The 20,421-nt window shown below is 34.9% G+C and overlaps 2 protein-coding genes across 2 annotated transcripts in view; one reads left to right on the top strand and one right to left on the bottom strand.

Annotated features, from left to right (window-relative positions):
- The window catches only part of LOC115624490, a 48,892-nt gene that overhangs the window by 16,683 nt on the left and 11,788 nt on the right, over positions 1–20,421 (bottom strand). The window lies entirely within an intron of this gene.
- Positions 18,299–19,023, top strand: LOC115624497. Its single transcript, XM_030519201.1, has 4 exons — positions 18,299–18,332; positions 18,393–18,474; positions 18,536–18,746; positions 18,800–19,023. Exons 1-4 carry the CDS (start codon positions 18,325–18,327, stop codon positions 18,913–18,915), a joined length of 417 nt encoding a protein of 138 aa, XP_030375061.1. The 5' UTR covers positions 18,299–18,324; the 3' UTR covers positions 18,916–19,023.

Here is a 20,421-nt window from a genome sequence, read left to right as displayed (position 1 = left end):
AGCGTTATATACAAATTGTAGTCGAATACAAACAATTCGAAAGCATTTCAGGAATTTTTTCTTTAATGTTATGTTGAAAATTTCAAAAACCTAAGCCTAGCAGTTTCTTTTGTAATAATCCAAAAATTAAAATTTTCTCAAAGTGTATGTACAGTTTTTGTTTGTCACTTTAACGGCAAATACAAAATAACAAAATTGTGCATCAAATTTTATTTATACGTTGTTTTTTGTCGTTGCTTTTGGAGCTTTGGACTACTTCCAAACCAAAAAGCGAAACGTTGCACAACAAAAACAAAATAAATGCTCTCTCAGGCAACACATTCGGATATATGCAGCCTGTTTGTGTGTGTGTGTGTGTGTGTGTGTGCATTGCTCATACGCCGCGTGGTCAAAGTTGGAGCAGCTAAACATAAAACATTTTTTATGTAACGATTTTTTTCACGATTTTCTTTTTGGCCAGCTGCATGAACTATTGACAGTTGATGATAAAAAATTGTTTGTTAAATAATCGGGAAATAAACCAAATAGTATGAGAAGCAAACGCAAAAAAATACCATTGAGATTTTTTCAGGAAGACATTTATTTTGTTGCTCCACAGACAATGCTAAGAGCTGCTATTTTGAAGCTGAAGTACTTGGTTTAGTTTGTATTAGTAAGTATGTTTATTAAGTTGATTTGAAGAAGCTGTCTTATGAAAAAAAAAAAACATTTACACACAAATGTACAAACCATTAAATGTTTTATGGTTGTATACGGACTACTCCACATCAGTATTGGTATAATATGAGATTAGTAGTAAGTAGAGTTATTTTCGGAGTTAAGTTGTAGTTGAAGTAACAACAAAATGATTTATTTTAGAATCAAACAGACTTTGCAGACAAGGTCTATATCTTATTTAACAAGTCTATAGAAACAAAAATTCGATCATTTATAAATTCCCCATTACTCAATTTTTATTTTAGTTTATTCTCAAACAAACATTTTTAGTAAATTTGAAAACAATTTAAAATTTACTTAAAATTGTTTCCTAAGATTTATTTGGAATTTTTATAAAAATTATTGGTATTTACAAATATATTTGTATATATTTTATTTGTGGGAAACAAGCGTTGTTGTACCAATCCGATTAATTGATACCTATAAATCTTCAGATTGTGAATAGGCACCTAGAATACTACAATTGCTTAAGACATCTTTAATCGGAAGTCGGGAGCTGTATGAACTAAGGATCCTATATAAAATTGATCATAAACTGGAGTCTACACACCAAGTTTGGTATCCCAAATAGTTATGGCATAAAAATACTTTGGAGAGAAAGGCGGGTGGTATGCACCTATAACATGGCTTCTGCCATGCCTCCAACTGTCAGTGACATAAAATTGGCCAATGCTTCAGCTCACACATCGGGTAACACGGTGGACACCATTAATGAGTTACAGTTTGAATTGTATTTGCCAGATTATGAAAAGTTAAAGAAAGCTCTATGGTATAAAAATGTACCAACATTGAAAAGCTGGAGTCTGCGGAGGAGACCGACTTTTTTACTATAAAAAGGGTATTGAACAAAATCAACTTTGTAGCGGACTGACGATAATTGTTTCCAAATTTTTCGATCCGGCCTGGGACTATGCTATTCTACATTTACACATAAAACTTGAGTGTTCATAACTACATAAAATAACTGCATTTTACGCAATTATGCTACAATCCATTACTTCTGGCAGCCTGCTACGCTCACCACCCTCCTGATCCCATAACAAGCTGAACATGGCAGTTAACAAGTGTCATGAAAGAATTTCAGAGATTTTTATTTTGCATAATGCGAACAAAAAATGCAAAATAAATGAAAATTACCAAATACTTGCTTACAAAGAGATACGCAAGAAAAAAGAAATACAAAATGTTGTTTGTTGTTATTTGTTGTTGTTGTTGCTGTTTTTGGCAAGCTGCGCCCAATTCAATACAATAATAATAAAATTTGTATGCAAAATAGGCGTTGAGTGTTAAATGCATGCACGAGCACAAAAAGACAGAAACACACACACAAGCAGACATCGAATTTACATACACAAATATGCAGCAGGGAAAGCGCATTGTGTGTGTTTGCCTGCGTGCGTGCGTGTGTTGCTGTTGTTGTTGTTGTTGTTGGTAAAAATCGTAATCAAAAATTGCGCAATAATTTGCATGTTTATTTAATAGCCCAGCGTGCAGCGTTTGCCGGCAACCGTCCTGTCGGCCAGCAACTGGCGCCCGCATCCCAGTCCTCCCCATTCAAACCACAGTTCCCAGCAGAGAATTCTGCAGGCATGTAAAAAAAACAAACCAACCCACAAAGCATCTAGCGCGCTATTGCTTTTTGTCATCCCCTGCCTGCAGGTGCACTGAAAGAAAATAGTGTTGACTGCCAAACCAAGTCTTTTAGAATATGTATAAATTATGATTCCCGTAAATTTCTAAGCAGCCGAGAAGCCTTGGGCATAGACAAAATATGAAAGAAGAACAAGAATTCCGAAGGAGGTTTCATTTCTCAGCAGAAAATCTCAAAAAAACATCTCATTTCTCAAGTTTTTGAACATTAATGCTCTCGTTGTCGAGCGACAAGACTAAAAAAACTCTATGTATAGACCATTTATTAGTGACAAAATATGTTGGACTGTAAGGCAGAAAAATGTTTATTTTATTGGAACAATTGAAGCTATTTTCCAAAATACAAACAATTTACGCGCGACTGAACAGCTAGTTATGTAATAGGGAAGTCAATTGGTAGCATATAGTAATTAAATAAGAATAAAAGTATTAAAAATATTGAAATTCTCTTATAAACATCTTATATGCTATAATATTTTTACTTCCAAAGCTTCGAATTTCAGCAAATGATTGCATCAATAAATGTAACAATGAAGATATCCCATTAAAAATCATTTTTTAATTTATTTAATGCTTGAAACTGTAAAATAAAGTTATAAAATTATTGAAAAATTGATTGCACCAATAAATATAACAATGAAGATATGCCTTTAAAAATCATTTTTAATATAAATTTTCTTAAATGATTGAAACTGTAAAATTTAATTTCTATCTGAAATCAAATTTTAAAATTTGATGGCACCAATAAATATAACAATGAAGATATCCCTTTGGAAGTAATTTTTTAACTATTCTTAAATGCTTGAAGCTGTAATATTTAATTTCTAACTGAGCCTTAATTTTTATAGCACCTTCAAGCAGCGTTTTTGAAAATGCAAAACAATATTTCCAAGTGTATGTGTGGGTGTGCATGTCCTTGCATGCTTTCATGCATGTCCAACGCATTTCCGTTTCAGTGACAAGCATTTTGCAAACTGCGTTCTGTATTTGCTTTTAGTTTTGCATTTTTGGTTGCCCAAACCACAGCGTAAAGCCCCCAGTCCCCTTGTTCATAAAACCCCTAGCTCTTTAACCCACAGCTGTCTAATACAATGCTCATTATTAGCTTAGTGTGTGTGTGTGTGTTGTAGGAGTGTGCGTGCTTTTAATTTTTTGCTTCATGCTCGCACTTTACATAACTCTTCTTTTTTTCTGCATGTGTTTGTGAGCAACAAATGCATTTCACACACACAAACACGTTTATTATCAGGCAAAAAACCTGCGATTTTTCTCCCAGTATAATGAAAGGTGTCGTAAATACATATATGTATGTACCGCCCCATATTGTCGTCTAAACGATTTGTGTGGTTTTGGTTAAAATTGCAGCAGTGCGCAAAAGTGTTTAGTACACTTGATTGAGGGCTGATGGACATTTGAGGACGAAAATGTCTGGCATTAATTAGGAAATTAAGGCATGCTATTGATATACAATATAGAAGAAAAGTTTACTCTAATAGAATAGAATATAGAAGAAAAGTATATTCTAATAGAAAATTAAGTTTCTTATTTTTAATATGAATATTGCCAGCTTGCATCGAAATCGTGAAAGGCTTATGCTTTTAGAAATTGTTTTGTTAATGCGAACAGACGCGACTATTTCGACCGTTCATGCCAATCTATACTTCTACTTTCTCTCAGTTCTGAAACTATAGGAGCTAAAGTTGCCACACTGTATATATATATAATCCCCTAAATCCTAAGCTGGATAATTTTTCCCCGGAAACTAGTGATTGTTTATGACGCTCGTCAACTCATAAGGAATTTATAACCGTAAATGTAATCTCCATCTATGCTCCACCAGGACTGTTGTTGCTGATTTACGTGGGCTCTGATCTCACACAAAAGCATACACACAAGAAGTAGTGAAAGGATATATCTACATACTAGAAAGTCTGAGCGGAATAATGTTATAAGAGAAGGAATGTTGGCAGACGTTTTATTGTATATATATATACGTTGTTTGGGATTTATATTGTTTGTTACATTTCCTTGGATATACAAGAGTCTGACTGAGGGACTTAAGAGTTCCACTCGTTAATTTTCTGAATTGTACTCGCATTTATCTAATAGTTTTTATTATTTGAATCTTTAAGAATAATGCTCAGGACCACAATTTTGTTTCGGCTAGGTTTATTATTGTTGAACCAGCAACAAAGTTGATTAACATTTAGTAATCCACAAGCCATTTGCAACTGAAGCATTGGCTCCATTTAATCGGAATGCACTTAAAATAAGGTGTCCCATTCAAAGGGCAACTGACTCGACATTTTCCTTTATCGTCCCTTCTACTTTTGCGCTTAAAGTAGCGTAATAAATTTTATGGGCAAAACGTGGCTCTGCTGATTTACAAATCCTCACTTAATGCCAAAGCGCATTCAAATGCACTTCGTTGCTAACTGAATTGAAATGGATTTTTAACTGAATTGTTTATGGCGGTAAGAGTTCAATAGCGTTCTAAACTAAGCTGCACACAACTAAGGCATTTAAGTTGGCACTGCAGTTAGAAAAATGGAAAGAATTCGGGCGAATAACAAAAAATCCAAAAATCTACTTGTACGAATTTTTAATGGAAATTCCCAATGCTGGCACTGTTTGTATGGGAATGTTTTTAAAATATTTACATAAAATGTAACATTTTAATGTATGCAGCAAACCATTTGTAATGAACAATCGATCAGAATGCAAGCGAAAATGCAGCAGAAACATCACCTGCAAAGGTTGCAGATAAACCAAAAAAATGAAAGCATGAACTAATCTAAACTGCAGGCTGAAACTGTTTGTATTGTTGTTGCTGCCATTGTTGTTGGCAGGTGCTGCATTTATGTTTATATTTGGGATGGCTGCTGTACTCATCGCCTGGCATGCAGAATAAACAAAGCAATTTTAAAATGAAAACCAATTGTGTAGAGGGCAGTAGTAGGTTCAAATAGAAAGAAGAGCAAACAGACTGACGCACAAATACTATACTCGTATATAGGAGTACAGCAACATGGCGCCGAAGCAAAACACATAAAAAATGTCATGCCGTAAAGTAAAATACATATCCAGAAAAATAGAACAAAGAAATCTCTTGGAAAAGTTACTCAAAAAGACCACCAAACTGGGCGATGGCGATGGCGATGAACGAGCTCATTGCATATCAATGGAAATGAGTTTTTCACCAAAAACTTCTTCTGCACAAGTTGCGGATTGTGGACTTGTGTGTGGCCAGTGCTGTTGGCGACGCTTTGGCGGCCGCACACACACACACACAAACACACACACTCATACACCCACCACACACACATATACATGCAAAGCACACAAATGAATGCCATGCATGATGGCCACATTCAACTCCCAATCCTGTACAGTTTTTTGTATTTTCCTTTCATGCGCCGCTCATTTCGCCGCTTCGAGATGACATGTCAAATGCACGACCAAATAGTCCTTTATTTTCCTTTCACTTTGGCGCTTTTTTCCAGCGCATTTCTAGCCAAAAAGTATACTATTTTTTGCCATTTTTGAATCAACATTATGGGATTTTGTTACACGCTACATATCCATTGAAATCAGTTTATATTTGTTAGAAAGTCAATTATTAATTACCTGAGAATAAATTTAAATATTTAATCGCTACGAAAAAAAAAACAAAATAAATGGAAGAATATTTTTCTTTGTGAATGTCAATCTTTCTTCAGTTTCTTTTTGAAATAAATAGATTGTATATGAACTTTTTTAAAACAAATCAAAAATTGATCGTTTTCAAAATCAGTGTACATTGGCAATAATTTCGTTTTTGAAAAAGAAAATAATAATGTTTTTAATTTAAATTAGTTAATTAGCTATTTTTTTTCCTAACCCTAATCTTTATGTTGTCAAATTAGTTTCTTTTTTATGTAAACAAATTCGAAAATTTATTATTACCAAATTACTAAATCAAACACAGAGCACATGATATTAGCACTCATTGTCAAAATTATCTTTATATTATCCTAGAAAAGTGCATATTCATGATTTTTTCTGTTTGAAATCAACTCTATTTGATGACTAGTTCATATATGTATAGTATTTTCAATAAGAGAAAGTTGCAATTGTAAGGACTATTTTGAGACTCCATTTAAGCTTTAATTAAGTTGATCTTCGATTGAAAATTCAACAATCGCATATTGTTATTAATATTTCGATAAAAATTATATTATTTACCATTTGGTTTGAGACTCCCCAATGCCAGGATTTCCATAACCCAGAACACCTGCCGGACAGCCAATATTTAATGTATAACAATGCATGGCAGAGCTTCTGGCAAAGTGCTCTCCATCTCGAAAGCCAAAACGGTAAGAGACCTCAATCAGTCCCCCAAACGGGCGAAGCAACAGTTCGCTTTTCAACAATATACGTTAGAGTACTAGCCATAAGCTGACAGCCGCATCAAATTCCAGGCCATGCAGGCAGCACTCGGAAACATTTACCACTTTGCCCAAACCGCAGAGGGAGCAAACATTGTTTTGTAATTTATTTTATTTAAGACTATTTTTCATTGCCAGCGTGCAGACAAACCCCAACTCAATACGACTAGATATCCACTCTCTAACTCTTTCTCCAGCTCTTGCTGTCTCTCTCAAACACACATGCCTTTCTGACTTGCTCCTTTACCGTTGCATAAGCAAGCAAACTTTGCATCTTTGTTTTTTTTTTTGGGTTGGGTTGGGGAGAGGGGTAGAGAGGGGGAACTGTGTGACAGTTCGATTCGGCACACGGGGCACATGCTTGAAAAATTGCAATGGTACGTGCTCTCGTCCTCGCCCTCGGCCTCGGATGCATCTTCGAGGGAGTCCCGGGAGTGTAAGTTTCATTTCGTATGCAAAACATGCATATTTGTGAGTAAAGATAAATTGATATTTCGAGTGAGAGCGAGCAGCAGGGCTGGCCCCAGTCCGAAAGCCTGGGCCGCTTGCTCTATTTACATTCGGCTACTGCAAATATTACGCATATGTCAATTTTAAAATGTGCGCTGCCATTTAACAAAAAAAGAAGGAGAAAAAAGCAAAAAAAAAAAAGAAATAAGAGAGCTGGCGAAAAATACAATCCTTTATTGTTCATTGTCGGCGCAGCTCTATCAGAATGCCTTAATTAAGAACGTGCGCCAACATTGCCAGATAGTTGTTGTTGCTGTTGCTGTTGCAACTACCTTTGCCTCGCTGGCAAACAAACCAACGGGGGAGATGAAAAGAATAAAAAAAAAGAAGAAATGGATGACAATGAGAAGAAAAAAATACCGAAATGTCAGTCAACAATTTGCAGTTTACAGTTAACAGCAGACAACGATGTTATTGGAAAAAGCACCGAAAATTGGTTTGTTTGACGGCAGCATGTCTGCTCACACCCACACCTGTACACGCAAGCACACACCCACACACACACCCACACACACACCCACACCTACACATGCGAACAAGCTTGTAGCGAAGATATTACGTATTCGCAGACGTGCATTTATGTGGCCTTTTGTTAATAACTTTGTACGTCTGCCGGTCTATTTGCATTGCGTGCTTTTTCCTCTGTCCGCCGTCCATAAAAATGTGCCATTCACAATAACACACCGGACTGCCATCGGCAGTGTCCGAATTCAGTCAGTTGCAACTTGCAACAGCAGCCAAATGAAATGCATATACACCCTACACAACGCTATACACCAATATATAATAGCCATCAGGAGCATAGGCCAGATTCGTAGTGAGGACAGGGGTAGGCAGGAAAGTTCTATGTTCTGTGTGATTGGATTTTTGAGTTCGTATGGCAGTGCCAATTCAAAGCCCACTCTATCGAAAATAAGCAAGGTATTTAGACTGGGGCTACAAATTAAAAAGAAAAAGTTAAGAAACCCTCATATAGCTTATCAGTTTTGATATATGTGTGTAGTGTAATTATTAAATTATTTAAGTATGTGAAAAGAATATTTATTATAAGTAAGTTCAAAGCAATTTTAACTCGGCTTTTTCTTTTTTCAACATTTATAAATATACCTAATGTATGTAGGTCCCGTATAGCTCTTTTTTTTACCGGACTTTGATATAACATGGTGTAAAATTGCATATATATTTCTTTAGAGATAACGAACCAATCACCTATTTTTGCATATGATCAATGTCTTTTATTAGACGGTTGTTTCTGGAACCAATCTACCGTGTAAAAACAGAATTAAGTGTATATGAAATATATCTATTTTATATATATCTTTAGTCTAGAAATACCTTTAGAGAATTAATTTCCAGCAACGCCTTCGAATGATATATATTATTAATTTAACCAATAAAAAGATTTGTAGATAATATTTCTGTTGATTCACTTTCAAATAAAACTAATTCTTCGCAAAACTCTTTTAATCAATTTTCAGCAAAGTCTTCAAATAATATATATTATTAATTTAACCAATAAAAAGATTTGTAGATAATATTTATGTTGATTCACTTGCAAATAAAACTCTTTCATTTTATGCTTATTCAGATGGTCTACGATAAGGATACGAGTATATCGGTAAGTTACGAGAACAAATATTTAATATAGATTCTTTGAGAAGTTAATGCCTTATTGGCGTTAAAATAAACCATTCATCAATATCGTCACATACATAAGTCTCATTATATAGCACAAGTTTTCATAGTGAAGGCAGGAATACAAGTTTTCGACCTTAAGAAAGAAATATAAAACCAAAAAAAAAAAACCTATTAAAATTTAAGTACCACTTTAAAAATGTGTTGAGTTGAAAAGTGCTTCACAAAAAATTGAAGTCTATTTTTTGCATTACTTTTTATATCCTGTAGCCAAAGGGGGGAAAGAGTAAAATAGTTTAATTCCACAATCAAAATGTGTTTTTTTTATATTTAATAATGAAATAGACAATGGTTTTAGCTGCGAAAAGTTTCAGTAGATTATCAAACACGTGTGTCTTAAGTGTTGTCACACACTTGAGGGGAAAATGCGAGTAGATTCCCGAGTGCAACTTCATTTGCGATTAAAATCTGGCATTTAGTTGAATGTTTCATTCACACGACACCCACAAAATTTCCCACACACATCCTGCAATGCAGAATCGCTTCGGCTACGCCGCCTGATAAGCATAATCGGATTGGTTCAAATATGGTTAATGCTGCAACAATAGTCTGGCATGGACATGGGCGAGAATATACAGTTACATTTAGAGTAGCAGACACAGGCACAGACACAGATAGAGACAAACCGATAGAGCTAAAAACCCTTATCAAAAACAAATTACAAATCCACGAAAACAAACATTAAGCGTCAGTCCCATGGGATAAGCTTAGAAGATGGCAAAAGAAATGGCCAAGAAATAGAAAAGCATGATTTAAGAGTGGGTAGCTTTATCAAATGAAGGCTCATAATAAATGGCAAGAAGGCAAAATGTGGGACAAAGCATTGAAGAGCTGTTGACTGAGTCCAACTTACTTTAAGAAACACTCATACGCACACACAGACACGCACATGCAGACAGAGAGACAGACAGACAGGCAGACAGATACACATGAGGCCAAATCTCAGTCACTTGAACATAAACACAACGAATAGTGGGGGGAACAAGTTGTGGAACATCTTGTACTCGGTGGGAAAACAAAGCATTTGGACAACTAATAGATAGATACAAGTGTGCACAGCTATTGTTGTTGTTGTTCTGGTTCTTGTTCTTGTTGGCGTTGTATTGATAAGCATCGAATTCATTAATTTATATGTTCCATGTTCTATAAGTATCAGCGCTGAATCAGGCAGCAGATGGAGATAAAGGGGTCGAGACGCAGAATGCCTTGCCTTGAGTCAGTCACTCAGTTACTATAGCTTTGTAATGTGAAACTAAGTGATTTGAAGCGTGAGTATATGTGTGTGAGTGTGTGTGTGTGTGTGTGTGTGTGTGTGTGTGTGTGCAGTACACTAGATGGCAAATGTATTTGGACAATAGCACGAATGTTTTTTGCTATCATATGACTAAATAATATTAAAGAAATTGAGAATTTCTTTGTAAGTTCTGCATGTTTAAGTTTTCTTCAGATGTTCGCCATTTATTTTGAAGTTGCAAAACAAAACAGAAGGCTATATTATAGTGCTTGTGGTAGATTTGCTCAGCACATTATAAGACTTGCTTATGATTCAGAATAATTTTTCAACTATTTTTTATATAAAAGTACCGAGCACGGTAATTGAATTTCTTGATTTCTTGGTTAGAGAAGACTTTCATTCCATTTTTTGTCTTTTAATATCGCTTAGCAAATGAATGAAATGAGATCTCACTTTCTATATATTTTAATTAAATTGCCATTTGGATTTAATGTTATTAATACTTGAGAAAAATGTATTCTTTGTCATACATTGCTCATCCATTTCGGGAACATTACACATCAAATATTTACGAAAAATCTTTAAAAAATGGAAGTTTTTCAAAATTAATAGCAAATAATACTGCCATTTTGTATAAAATTTGCTGACAAATAAATGAAATTTCGCTTCTGTTTAGAAAAGCTTTTTCAATTGAATATTAAAAATAATTTTTTATATAAAAATGTACTTTTAGCCAACATTTATTTAGACTTCCAGTAAAAAACGTAAGCTTATATTGAATTTTACCGCCTTCCTTGCACTACAAGAGAGAAGAAGGCCCCTTTCTCGAATTTCAAGAGCCTTCGAATTTGTAGCTTAGTGGCTCTATATGTCGAATATGCTACAAAGCTTAATCAAAATCTTGCATTTCTCTTAAAAAATATATATAAAATATGTAAAGTCTGTCATGCCTCCTTTTGGTTGTCCCAAAAACCAAACAGTTTCATTATACCCTTTTAACCACATTTACAGAGTATAAGAAATAAATTAGCTGCCCGTTTATAGGAACCCGTTTAATCATTTGGCTTGGGGCAAGTACAAATTGGGTTTTTATCAAAATACATATGTCGAAGAGTGTGCTTCAGTTAGTATGTTTGGCTAGCTCTTTTGATGGCGTGTGTATATCTTCATTACAAATCCTAGCTGGCTTGCCTTGCGGATTTCAAATGAAATGCTGCGCTTGTGTTTAGCAAGCCTGCTTAGGGCCACACGCACACACAATTACATGTGTATGTCCATATATATATATATATAGTTGTGTAATACACATGTGCGTGTGCCACATGGGGTGCTCTAGTCTTTATGACCAAGACTGTCTCTGCCAGGGCCAAATAGAATACCCACAGACACAGTGCGCCTTAAGTAGTAAATTCAATCAATTTACAGCAGCAGCAGCAGCAGCAGAACTAAGCATGGCAAGAACACAAAAAATAAAAGAATGTTTCGACTGTCTTTCGGATGCCTGTGTCTTGGTATCTGACAGTTACTAGCGCAACAGCAACAGCAACAACAACTACAACTACAACAATAAAATCTCAACTTAAATATGTCACAGCAATTAATACAAGGCACCAAAAAGTCATTCACATGCGCCCTAAGGAGGCACCGAAAGGAGCTTTGTCAAAGGTCTCAGAAAATGAAATGAAAGTGATTGTTGGCACAACAAATAAATGTGTTATATAAATACAGATGTACATACTTTTGTGTATGTTGGACATTTCATATGTCCGGAGTGCCAACAAGTCGAATGCGTAATATTTAAGCTATGGGCGTGTCGTGTTCTTTGTAGTCTTTGAACTAACAAAAGGCGCGTCTCCCTCATATAAACATACGTACATACATGCCCTCGTTGCCTTTCTGGGCTGAGCAAAAGGTTTGGCAGGTAAATTGGCCTGCTTCTGACAGCTTATTTTGTGGCCGACCTAGAGAATTAAAATAGCCACACATACACACCATCAACCGCACAAACTGTGTTCAAAGAAAAACCATCAGTGGAGAGAAAAAAAACATTAAATGAAAATTAAATTTTCAAGCCATATGCCTTTGATGATGCGACCCCGAAGCAATAACATGTACGCGTATACAACTAGAAAATGTCCAGTGCCTGCCAATAAGCCCAAAACATACACAAACAGACATATGAACACAAATTCCAATACATTTGTGCACATGCTTATGTCCATGCAAATGCAAATGGCAAATGGCCGAATATGGAAAATGTCATTGGTTATAAATCACAGTTTCAAATACCAACACGACATCGAGCAAGTAATCGCACGCATATGGTTATAGCTAAATTCTAAACAATATTTAGGTAAAATGTTTCAGAGAATTTAGCAAATACTCGGACATATGTTTTGCATTAAACAGAAACAGGCAATGTTGGTTTTATTCGAATTCGTCCTCTTTATATTTATATATATCTCGATTTATTAAATACGGTTCGAAAGAACGAACTATCAACAACAAACATAAGTCCTATTATGTCCGTACTACATTATAAGTCATAGTTTTATTAATTTTACATGCTTTCTTTGTTCACAATTTAAATCGAATGATGTAATGATGAGCAGCAGAAAAACGTTTTTAAACAAGAGAAGTAACGTTTAAAGCAAACTGATATGAATAAATTATTTCTACTTAATTTTCATTCTTTAGTATTTGATTTTAAATAATAAAATAAAATGTATTCTTAACTTCTAAATTCTTAACTAGACCAAGATTAAGCTGTGACATAAATTCCTTTCCATCTTATTTAAAATTTATTTCATTTAAAAAAGAAACTATCCTTTATTTTTATAGATCCTAGACTGCAACAGCTAATGTTGCCTAAAAAGGTTATTTGTTGACTTACATTTTGTCTTTTTCCCAGTACCTCATTTGCTTACTCAAGCAAACGCTATAGCCCGCTGGACTATTAATTAATACATTTTAGATTCTTCTTTCACATTCTTCTTCTTCTTTAATATTTTGTTTATATCAGCTTAAAAAAATGTAAATCATGTGTAATTTACCTTTTGAGCAATTGAATTAACTTCCTAAACAAAATCCATTTCGAAATTTTCCGCCTAGATCAAATATTGAAGGTGTCTTCTCATAAGTTACGCTCGAGATGTTTCAACTAAATTTTGAATTGGCAAACTGCATACCAAGCCCAATTGCAATTACAGCTCTGAGCACACATGCTCGTATTCTGATCAATACCAATGAGACGATTTCGATTTGTTGGCAGTGGCTGCAATATAACGCAAATCTATGGCCACTTATTAAACGTTGATGAGATTTCTTTGAGCACCGACTCCTACATCCCAGGCCAGTTCAGTTGCGTTCTAGTAAAGGCGATTGCTGCTGCAACCGAGTGCCGAAATCCATTTGGCCAAAACTTCAAACCACACTTTATTGGCCTTTTTATGAGTGTGTTCAATCCTCCTGCTCCTGCTCCTGGTCCTGGTCCACTGCACGATGATGTAACGACACAAAATGCACGCTACAAAAATCACAAAGTGCTCATCGAGCAATCTTACCTCCACCCCCGCCCACAATTCAGTTGTTTCCCCGAACCGCAAACATAGCATCAAAATCATGCATTGCTGCATTTTTAAATTGATCAGAATGGGTTGAACGGGTGGGTCGGGTTGGGTCGGGTTGGGTCGGGTCGGCCCATACCGGGAGTGTAGGGTGTTCGGGGAGAGAGCTATTAGCTACTCCCCAGGGACTCACGGTAACATGGCTGACTAGTTGCCATGACCGCACATCATTAGGTGAATTATTGCTTGTTTCGAGTAGTTAGCATGTGCATGATTTGAAATACGATTTAATGTTGTTGCTATTGTTGTTGTTGCTGCTGCTTTTGGCCCTGGAATGACATTTGCATGACTTGCCATTATCTCTTGTTAAGATGTTGTGGCTGGTTCTAGAAATTAATAACGAAAATGTCTGATAATTGTCATAGATTTGTTGGGAATTTTAATTGCTTCTATTTGAGTGACAACCAAAATTTATTTACAAATCAAGCTGTGAGTAAAGTTAACTTTGAATTAAATGCAAGCAAAGCTTATAAGTATTTACAAATAATATAATTTAAATAATTTAAATTTGAATATCAATAGAAATACGATTTTTTGTTCTCAGCTTATACCTGTCATTTACTAAAGAAAAGTGAGAACTTTTAAAATGATGAATGTATGTTCTAAGCAATTAATTAAGGTCCAATCATTTAACCTTTCTATATTGATAGTAGATTATAGTGGACATTCAAGTAGGAACATCTATAAAACTGATTACAAAAGAAAGCCAGTTCTCTATTGGATGGAGCTTTGTACGCGTAGATCTATTCTTGAGATATTCGGAAAATATGATTGAAAATAGCTAAAATATTCGTTCGCAAATCCAAATGAATAAGGTATATAAAATATTTGAAATACTGCGATGTGGCTGAAAACGTAAATCTATCTATCTACATATCTACCTATCTATCCATCTATCTATCTATAAATCTATCTATCTATCTATCTATCTATCTATCTATCTATCTATCTATCTATCTATCTATCTATCTATCTATCTATCTATCTATCTATCTATCTATCTATCTATCTATCTATCTATCTATCTATCTATCTATCTATCTATCTATCTATCTATCTACCTATCTATCTATCTATCTATCTATCTATCTATCTATCTATCTATCTATCTATCCATCTATCTATCTATCTATCTATCTATCTATCTATCTATCTATCTATCTATCTATCTATCTATCTATCTATCTATCTATCTAACTATCTATCTATCTATCTATCTATCTATCTATCTATCTATCTATAAATCTATCTATCTATCCATCTATCTATCTATAAATCTATCTATCTATCGATGTGATTGCTAGAGTTATACTGATTTAATGATTGAAATCTTGTGAGTTATCAGTCTTTTATGATCATTTTTAATCCTCATTCTAGTGTTAAAGCTCTTCGTACTTGTCTCAATTCGAGAATTGCAAAATTCAAGATAATCTCAAATAAATCTTCAATGACAAATTTAAAGTATTTGTTTTTAAATTTTATATTCCAACTCAACAAAATCTATTTTATCGAAATCTCTGCACCACAACTTAGAGAAGAAGCTTAACAAGATTGGTTGCTCAACAGACAGCCAGAGAAGCATGTCTTCAGGTACAGTTCTTTCCATCTGGTAATAAGTATATCTATATCTGAGTGGGGTCTGCCACGCCTCCTGCGAGTAAGAAGAAGAATCTTAGGTCCAACTATTTTTTTTTTTTTGCTTATAACTTACTTTTCATATTGAATTTTGTTTTAATAAACCGTCGTGATTTCAAGAAAACTAATAATAATATACTTGCGCTTACTAAGAAAGCGTTTTTCTGCTAGTGTACTAGTATTAATTCTATTAAGTAATTCAGTTGCACAGCGATGGAATGTTGAAGGCAATTTTCCAACAACAGCCCCCCGTGAGTTCAAAATGTTCTTATCTGACAAATTTTGTAATGGGGAGCAAAGTTCCCAGTCTCGACCGGAAGATGGACAACAAGTGGACGGAAAACGGAAGCTGTATGACAGCAGAGGGGGAGACAAATCGATGTCAGCTCTAAAGATGTGCAAATTTCAGGGAAAGTGCCAAATGTCACATGGGTTATGGTTATGGATAGTTCGAGCTTGTTGTTGGCGTCGTCGCAGCATTCTTGTTGTTGTTGTTGTTGTTGTTGTTGTTGATGTTTGCTCAACTAGAAATGAGAAAAGTTTTATAACGCGTCTGGGAGTGCCAAGTAGAAGGTCTAATATTTTTAGATCCATGCTTACATACATACTTACACACTCACACACCTACACAAACACTTGAGAGTGTGTGGGTTTTGTACTTTCTGCTGCTTTAGGGTGAGAATTGAGTTTAGTTTTTCACGCTACTGCTACTGCTGCTGCTGTAATTTTTACGCACGCACACACACACACACACACACGCAGCAGCAATAATAAAAGTAAATGCGGTGCCATGGCACTTAGAAAATCGGAAAATTTGTTTGTTTTTCGTGCGAAAGCATAAAGAAAATAATAAGAGCCAAATAATGATGGCTGTCGCTGGCTGGACGAGGGGGCGGTGGCGGGCAAGCGAGCGAGCAAGAAAGCAAAACTAATGTAATGGAAATTTGAAATTATTGAAAATAAATGAAAACAAATAAATATTCCTGCGTGCTTATTCACTTGGACAACCAAACCGAACACACAGCGCCCCCCAACACGCCCCCTCTATGCCAAGGGTTCCCAGCACCAAGGCTCGCAGGCTGCCAGCGTGCTGGTGTCCTGGCGTCCTGTGCCTCTAAAGAATGTGTGGGAACGTGCTTAATTTGAGGACTTGAGTTTTCTTCATTTTTTCATTTTTCTTTTTTTTTTTTTTTTTTTTGCTGGTGTTGTTTTTGCATTTTGCACCCTGAGCTCTTAGCGCTGTCTCGCTTAATGGCGTGTAAGTGTACAAATTGCCTAGATTAGTGCCTAAATTAAAAGTAAAATTGAAATAAATTAAACATTTGCCCACAACACACACACTGGGGGCGGCGGCAACGGATGGCACTTAGGCTTATAACTTTCGACGTTCGCCTGCCAGCCGAGGGGTAGACGTCGAAAATTCTTGTATTTATGAGCTGACGTTTTGTTTTTGTATTCTTAATTCTGTATTTAGAAGTGTTTTCCTTTTTTTAAGTGTGTAGGAAGTGTGGGAATCAATTAGCGCCAACTTGAAAGCTTTTTTCGCAAGTACTTTCAGGGATTTCTGATTTAACAAAAAAAAAAAACAAACAAATTTAGGAAATGCTCCAAAAATTTAGCGCTAGCCCAGGCTAATGCCTGTTGATATGAATAACATGACGTTTGTTTGATTGGGCGTGATTCTTTTAAAATGTGTCCAATATATGTGAAGAGAATTATTTTTAGCTGTTAAAAAAAAAACGAAACGATTAATGTCTCCAGATTAATGTTGTTCAGGAAGCTATAATTAGCTCAAGTGAGCGATGAGACTTTAGCTTTAGAGAGTATTTTATCTTAAGTAATTATAACAATGATAACAATGCGAACAGACTTATGTAAGCTATTTGAATCAAAGTAAGAACGGTACTGCTGGAGTTTCTCCATTTTAACAGGCAATGAAAGCGACCAACTAGATCGTAAATTTTGTTTAAAAATTATATGTTTTTGAGGAGTCTAAAACATTTATTTTACGCAACAAATAATTGTTTTAAAATGTGTGTATCATGGATAAAATCTATTGAACCTATTTAAAGTTTTAGTATTAATTCTACCTAATTGCTCAATTCCAATTTGCTTAATTTCAAACAGTGTTCTTCTAGAGTATAATGTTTTTTTGAAATATCTTAAAGTGCGCTAAAAAGCTGTTTAAAATGAAATTGACAAATTCAAACACTGAAAACAATTATATGCAGTTTTATATTATTTTTATAAAAATATATACAAATTTATGGTTGGTTTTTCACAAAGTTTGTTATACTATATAAAATATCTTATAGTAATCTGTATCGACAGCAGAAATTGTTGATTTATTAAATAAAAAATAAATAAATGAAGATATTAGCTTGGAAGAGATTAGCTTGCTTGACCAAAACCCATTCGTACACATTTTTACAGCAATTGTTAATAACATACTATAGTTTTTATTATGCTTTGTTATTGTAACTAAAGGGAAAGCTCATGTTTGGATATTTAATACCAACGGAGGAGCAAATTAATAGTTATCGTAGACCATCTAACGAATTAGTTAGCTACAAATCGAGTTTACGCTGGCACGAAATGAGGGGGTAATTGTTTAATTCAGCTGTTTGCAATTTTCTTTCATCACAAATAAGATGTTTTCATCATTAATTATTGGAGGAACTAGACACACTTTAAACAATGAGCATTTCCATGCAATTTAACACACCTGAGCACACATGGTGTATGCCTAATGCCCATTTAAAACGGTATTATTTCTTGTTATTTTGAACAACTTTTTTTCATTTTCGTACTAACAATAAGTCTGTACATCATGTTCGGGTAAGTTCCCCTCGGCGATAAATCAAGTGGCACAGCTTCAGCATTGGACAATCTTTTTAGGCGTGCAGCAGCAGTATTTTTAATATATTTGCCAAGCCTCGTCCTGGCGGTTGGTCAGTGTTCTCGAAGGCCAATAGTAAAAGTGAATATTAAAACATTTAGTTTGGTGTATAATTTTTAAACCAATCTTTACTTCGAAAAAGACCAAATTAAAAGGTAATCTGTACGAGTCAGCCATCTGGACCAACGAAAAAGAGTATTTAAAGTGCGCTAGAGTAAACTATCCAATTAAAATTGAAGTTGCTGAAACTGATGCTGCCGCACAAAAAGTACAATTAACACAGGTATTGGCAACAGATAATAAATTTTATGTAGCTGAGCTTACATGCAGTGAGACAAAGGATCTGAAATTTAGTAAGTTGAACACAATGTGGAAAGTATTTTATTAAATTGTTCCATCATTGTAGAGGACACAATAATGATTTATACAAAGAGAAAAATGGGCTTAGACCTAAAGCAGCGCATTGAACACGATCTGAAGAAGCTTGGATTTAAGAAGAAACAACTACAGTTGTGCCATTAAGAAATCTGAATTCCGAACTCTAGGCGTTCATCCAGACAGATGGACGAAAATATTTCAATCGATTTCTCTCGTCAAACTAATAAAGAATATATGAGTATATACTTCAAAGGGTCGTTAAAGCTTTTCATAATCCTAATATAACCTTACAGGGTATACAAAATAATATTTTTCTTGCAGTGAAAATTATTTCAAATTAATAAAATAAATAAATAATTATATACCTGGTCCAAACATTTATTTATTTTTTCATAATCCTAATATAAATTTACAGGATATACAAAATACGTTTTTTTCTTTCAATGAAAATTATTTCAAATTAATAAAATAAATAAATAATATTATATAACTGATTGAAACATTTATTGATTGCTTGATTTGTTTTTTTGTTATTGTATAATATTTTGAATGTTTTGTGTGTCTCGGCTTTTGCGTTAAGTGTAGAGTAGGACAGCAATAACAACAACAACAATTGCTGACAAAGCATGGGCAGGGATACATTTGTGACTAGTATAACTCCCTAAGTGTTGCTCCATCTGAATTAAACTTGACAAAAGGATAACTGGATGAATTTGTGGAACTCAAAGAGTTACGAATTATAGAAAATCAGTTAAAGCGAGAGATCGCTTCTCCCCTCTTCCGGTAACATCGGAAAAAATGCATACAGATAAACGGACAAACGGTCGGGACAGACACGTTGTACACATTAAGAACGTTTTAGAAAACGTGTATGCCTCTAAATTTTGGTTTCAGTTTGTAAAACTGGAAAGATTTCCATCTTACAAGCGTTACATTAATATTTCCACCATACAAAAAGCATTTGTTACACATTTTGCTCGAAGTAAATTACTGTCCAGTTTCAATTCCGGCAAACACCATGTTGAAGCTGTGCAGGTAAGTCATTCGAAAGGACCTCAAGACACGCAATACGTAACCAGTACCACCATTAGTATATTTATAGTCACATTTTTGTGCGTAATTTGTTTGTGCAAAGCTAATTACTGTCCCAGAAGAAAAATATTGAACGTAAGTGTAGTGAGAAGTGGGGGGATTGTGTTATAAAATCCTACATGCACCAAAACAATTCCGTAGGTGAAGTTAAAAGGACGCATGTATGAATCAGCTATCTGGACCTTGGAGGATGTCAAACTGGCCTGTGGGCTTATCGATTATCCAATCGAAAAAGAACTGACCGATGATACCGAAAAGAGTGCGGTACTGGACACCGATAATAAGAAATACGTGGTGGAGCTTACTTGCAGCAGTGTCAAGTCCCGTCTGTACAGTAAGTAGCTAAGTAAGATGTGAAGAGATTTGCTATATTCCCAATTGGATTGCAGAGGACACGGTTATTGCGTACACAACCGAAAGGAATCCCAGCAAAACCGTCTGTAGAAAGATTTTAAAAACGTTTAAGACTAACGAGTTCGGTTTTGGAAATCTGCATTGGTGCGAAGATCGTCAGATTTGCATTGATAAGATGACGGGGAGAACAGGCAACACCACAGC

The sequence above is a fragment of the Scaptodrosophila lebanonensis genome, unplaced genomic scaffold (assembly GCF_003285725.1).
Source record: "Scaptodrosophila lebanonensis strain 11010-0011.00,11010-0021.00 unplaced genomic scaffold, SlebRS2 tig00000059-arrow-arrow-pilon, whole genome shotgun sequence".
In the NCBI taxonomy this organism is placed as follows: Eukaryota; Metazoa; Arthropoda; class Insecta; order Diptera; family Drosophilidae; genus Scaptodrosophila; species Scaptodrosophila lebanonensis.
Note: the sequence above shows the minus strand (reverse complement) of the source record. Positions and strands in the feature narration are given on the sequence as shown.

Bases quoted from the DNA above. Each gene is read 5' to 3' on its own strand.
- LOC115624497 (XM_030519201.1), top strand. The intron at 18,475-18,535 runs GTGAATATTAAA...ACTTCGAAAAAG, and splicing joins CTCGAAGGCCAATAGTAAAA to ACCAAATTAAAAGGTAATCT. The intron at 18,747-18,799 runs GTAAGTTGAACA...CCATCATTGTAG, and splicing joins GACAAAGGATCTGAAATTTA to AGGACACAATAATGATTTAT.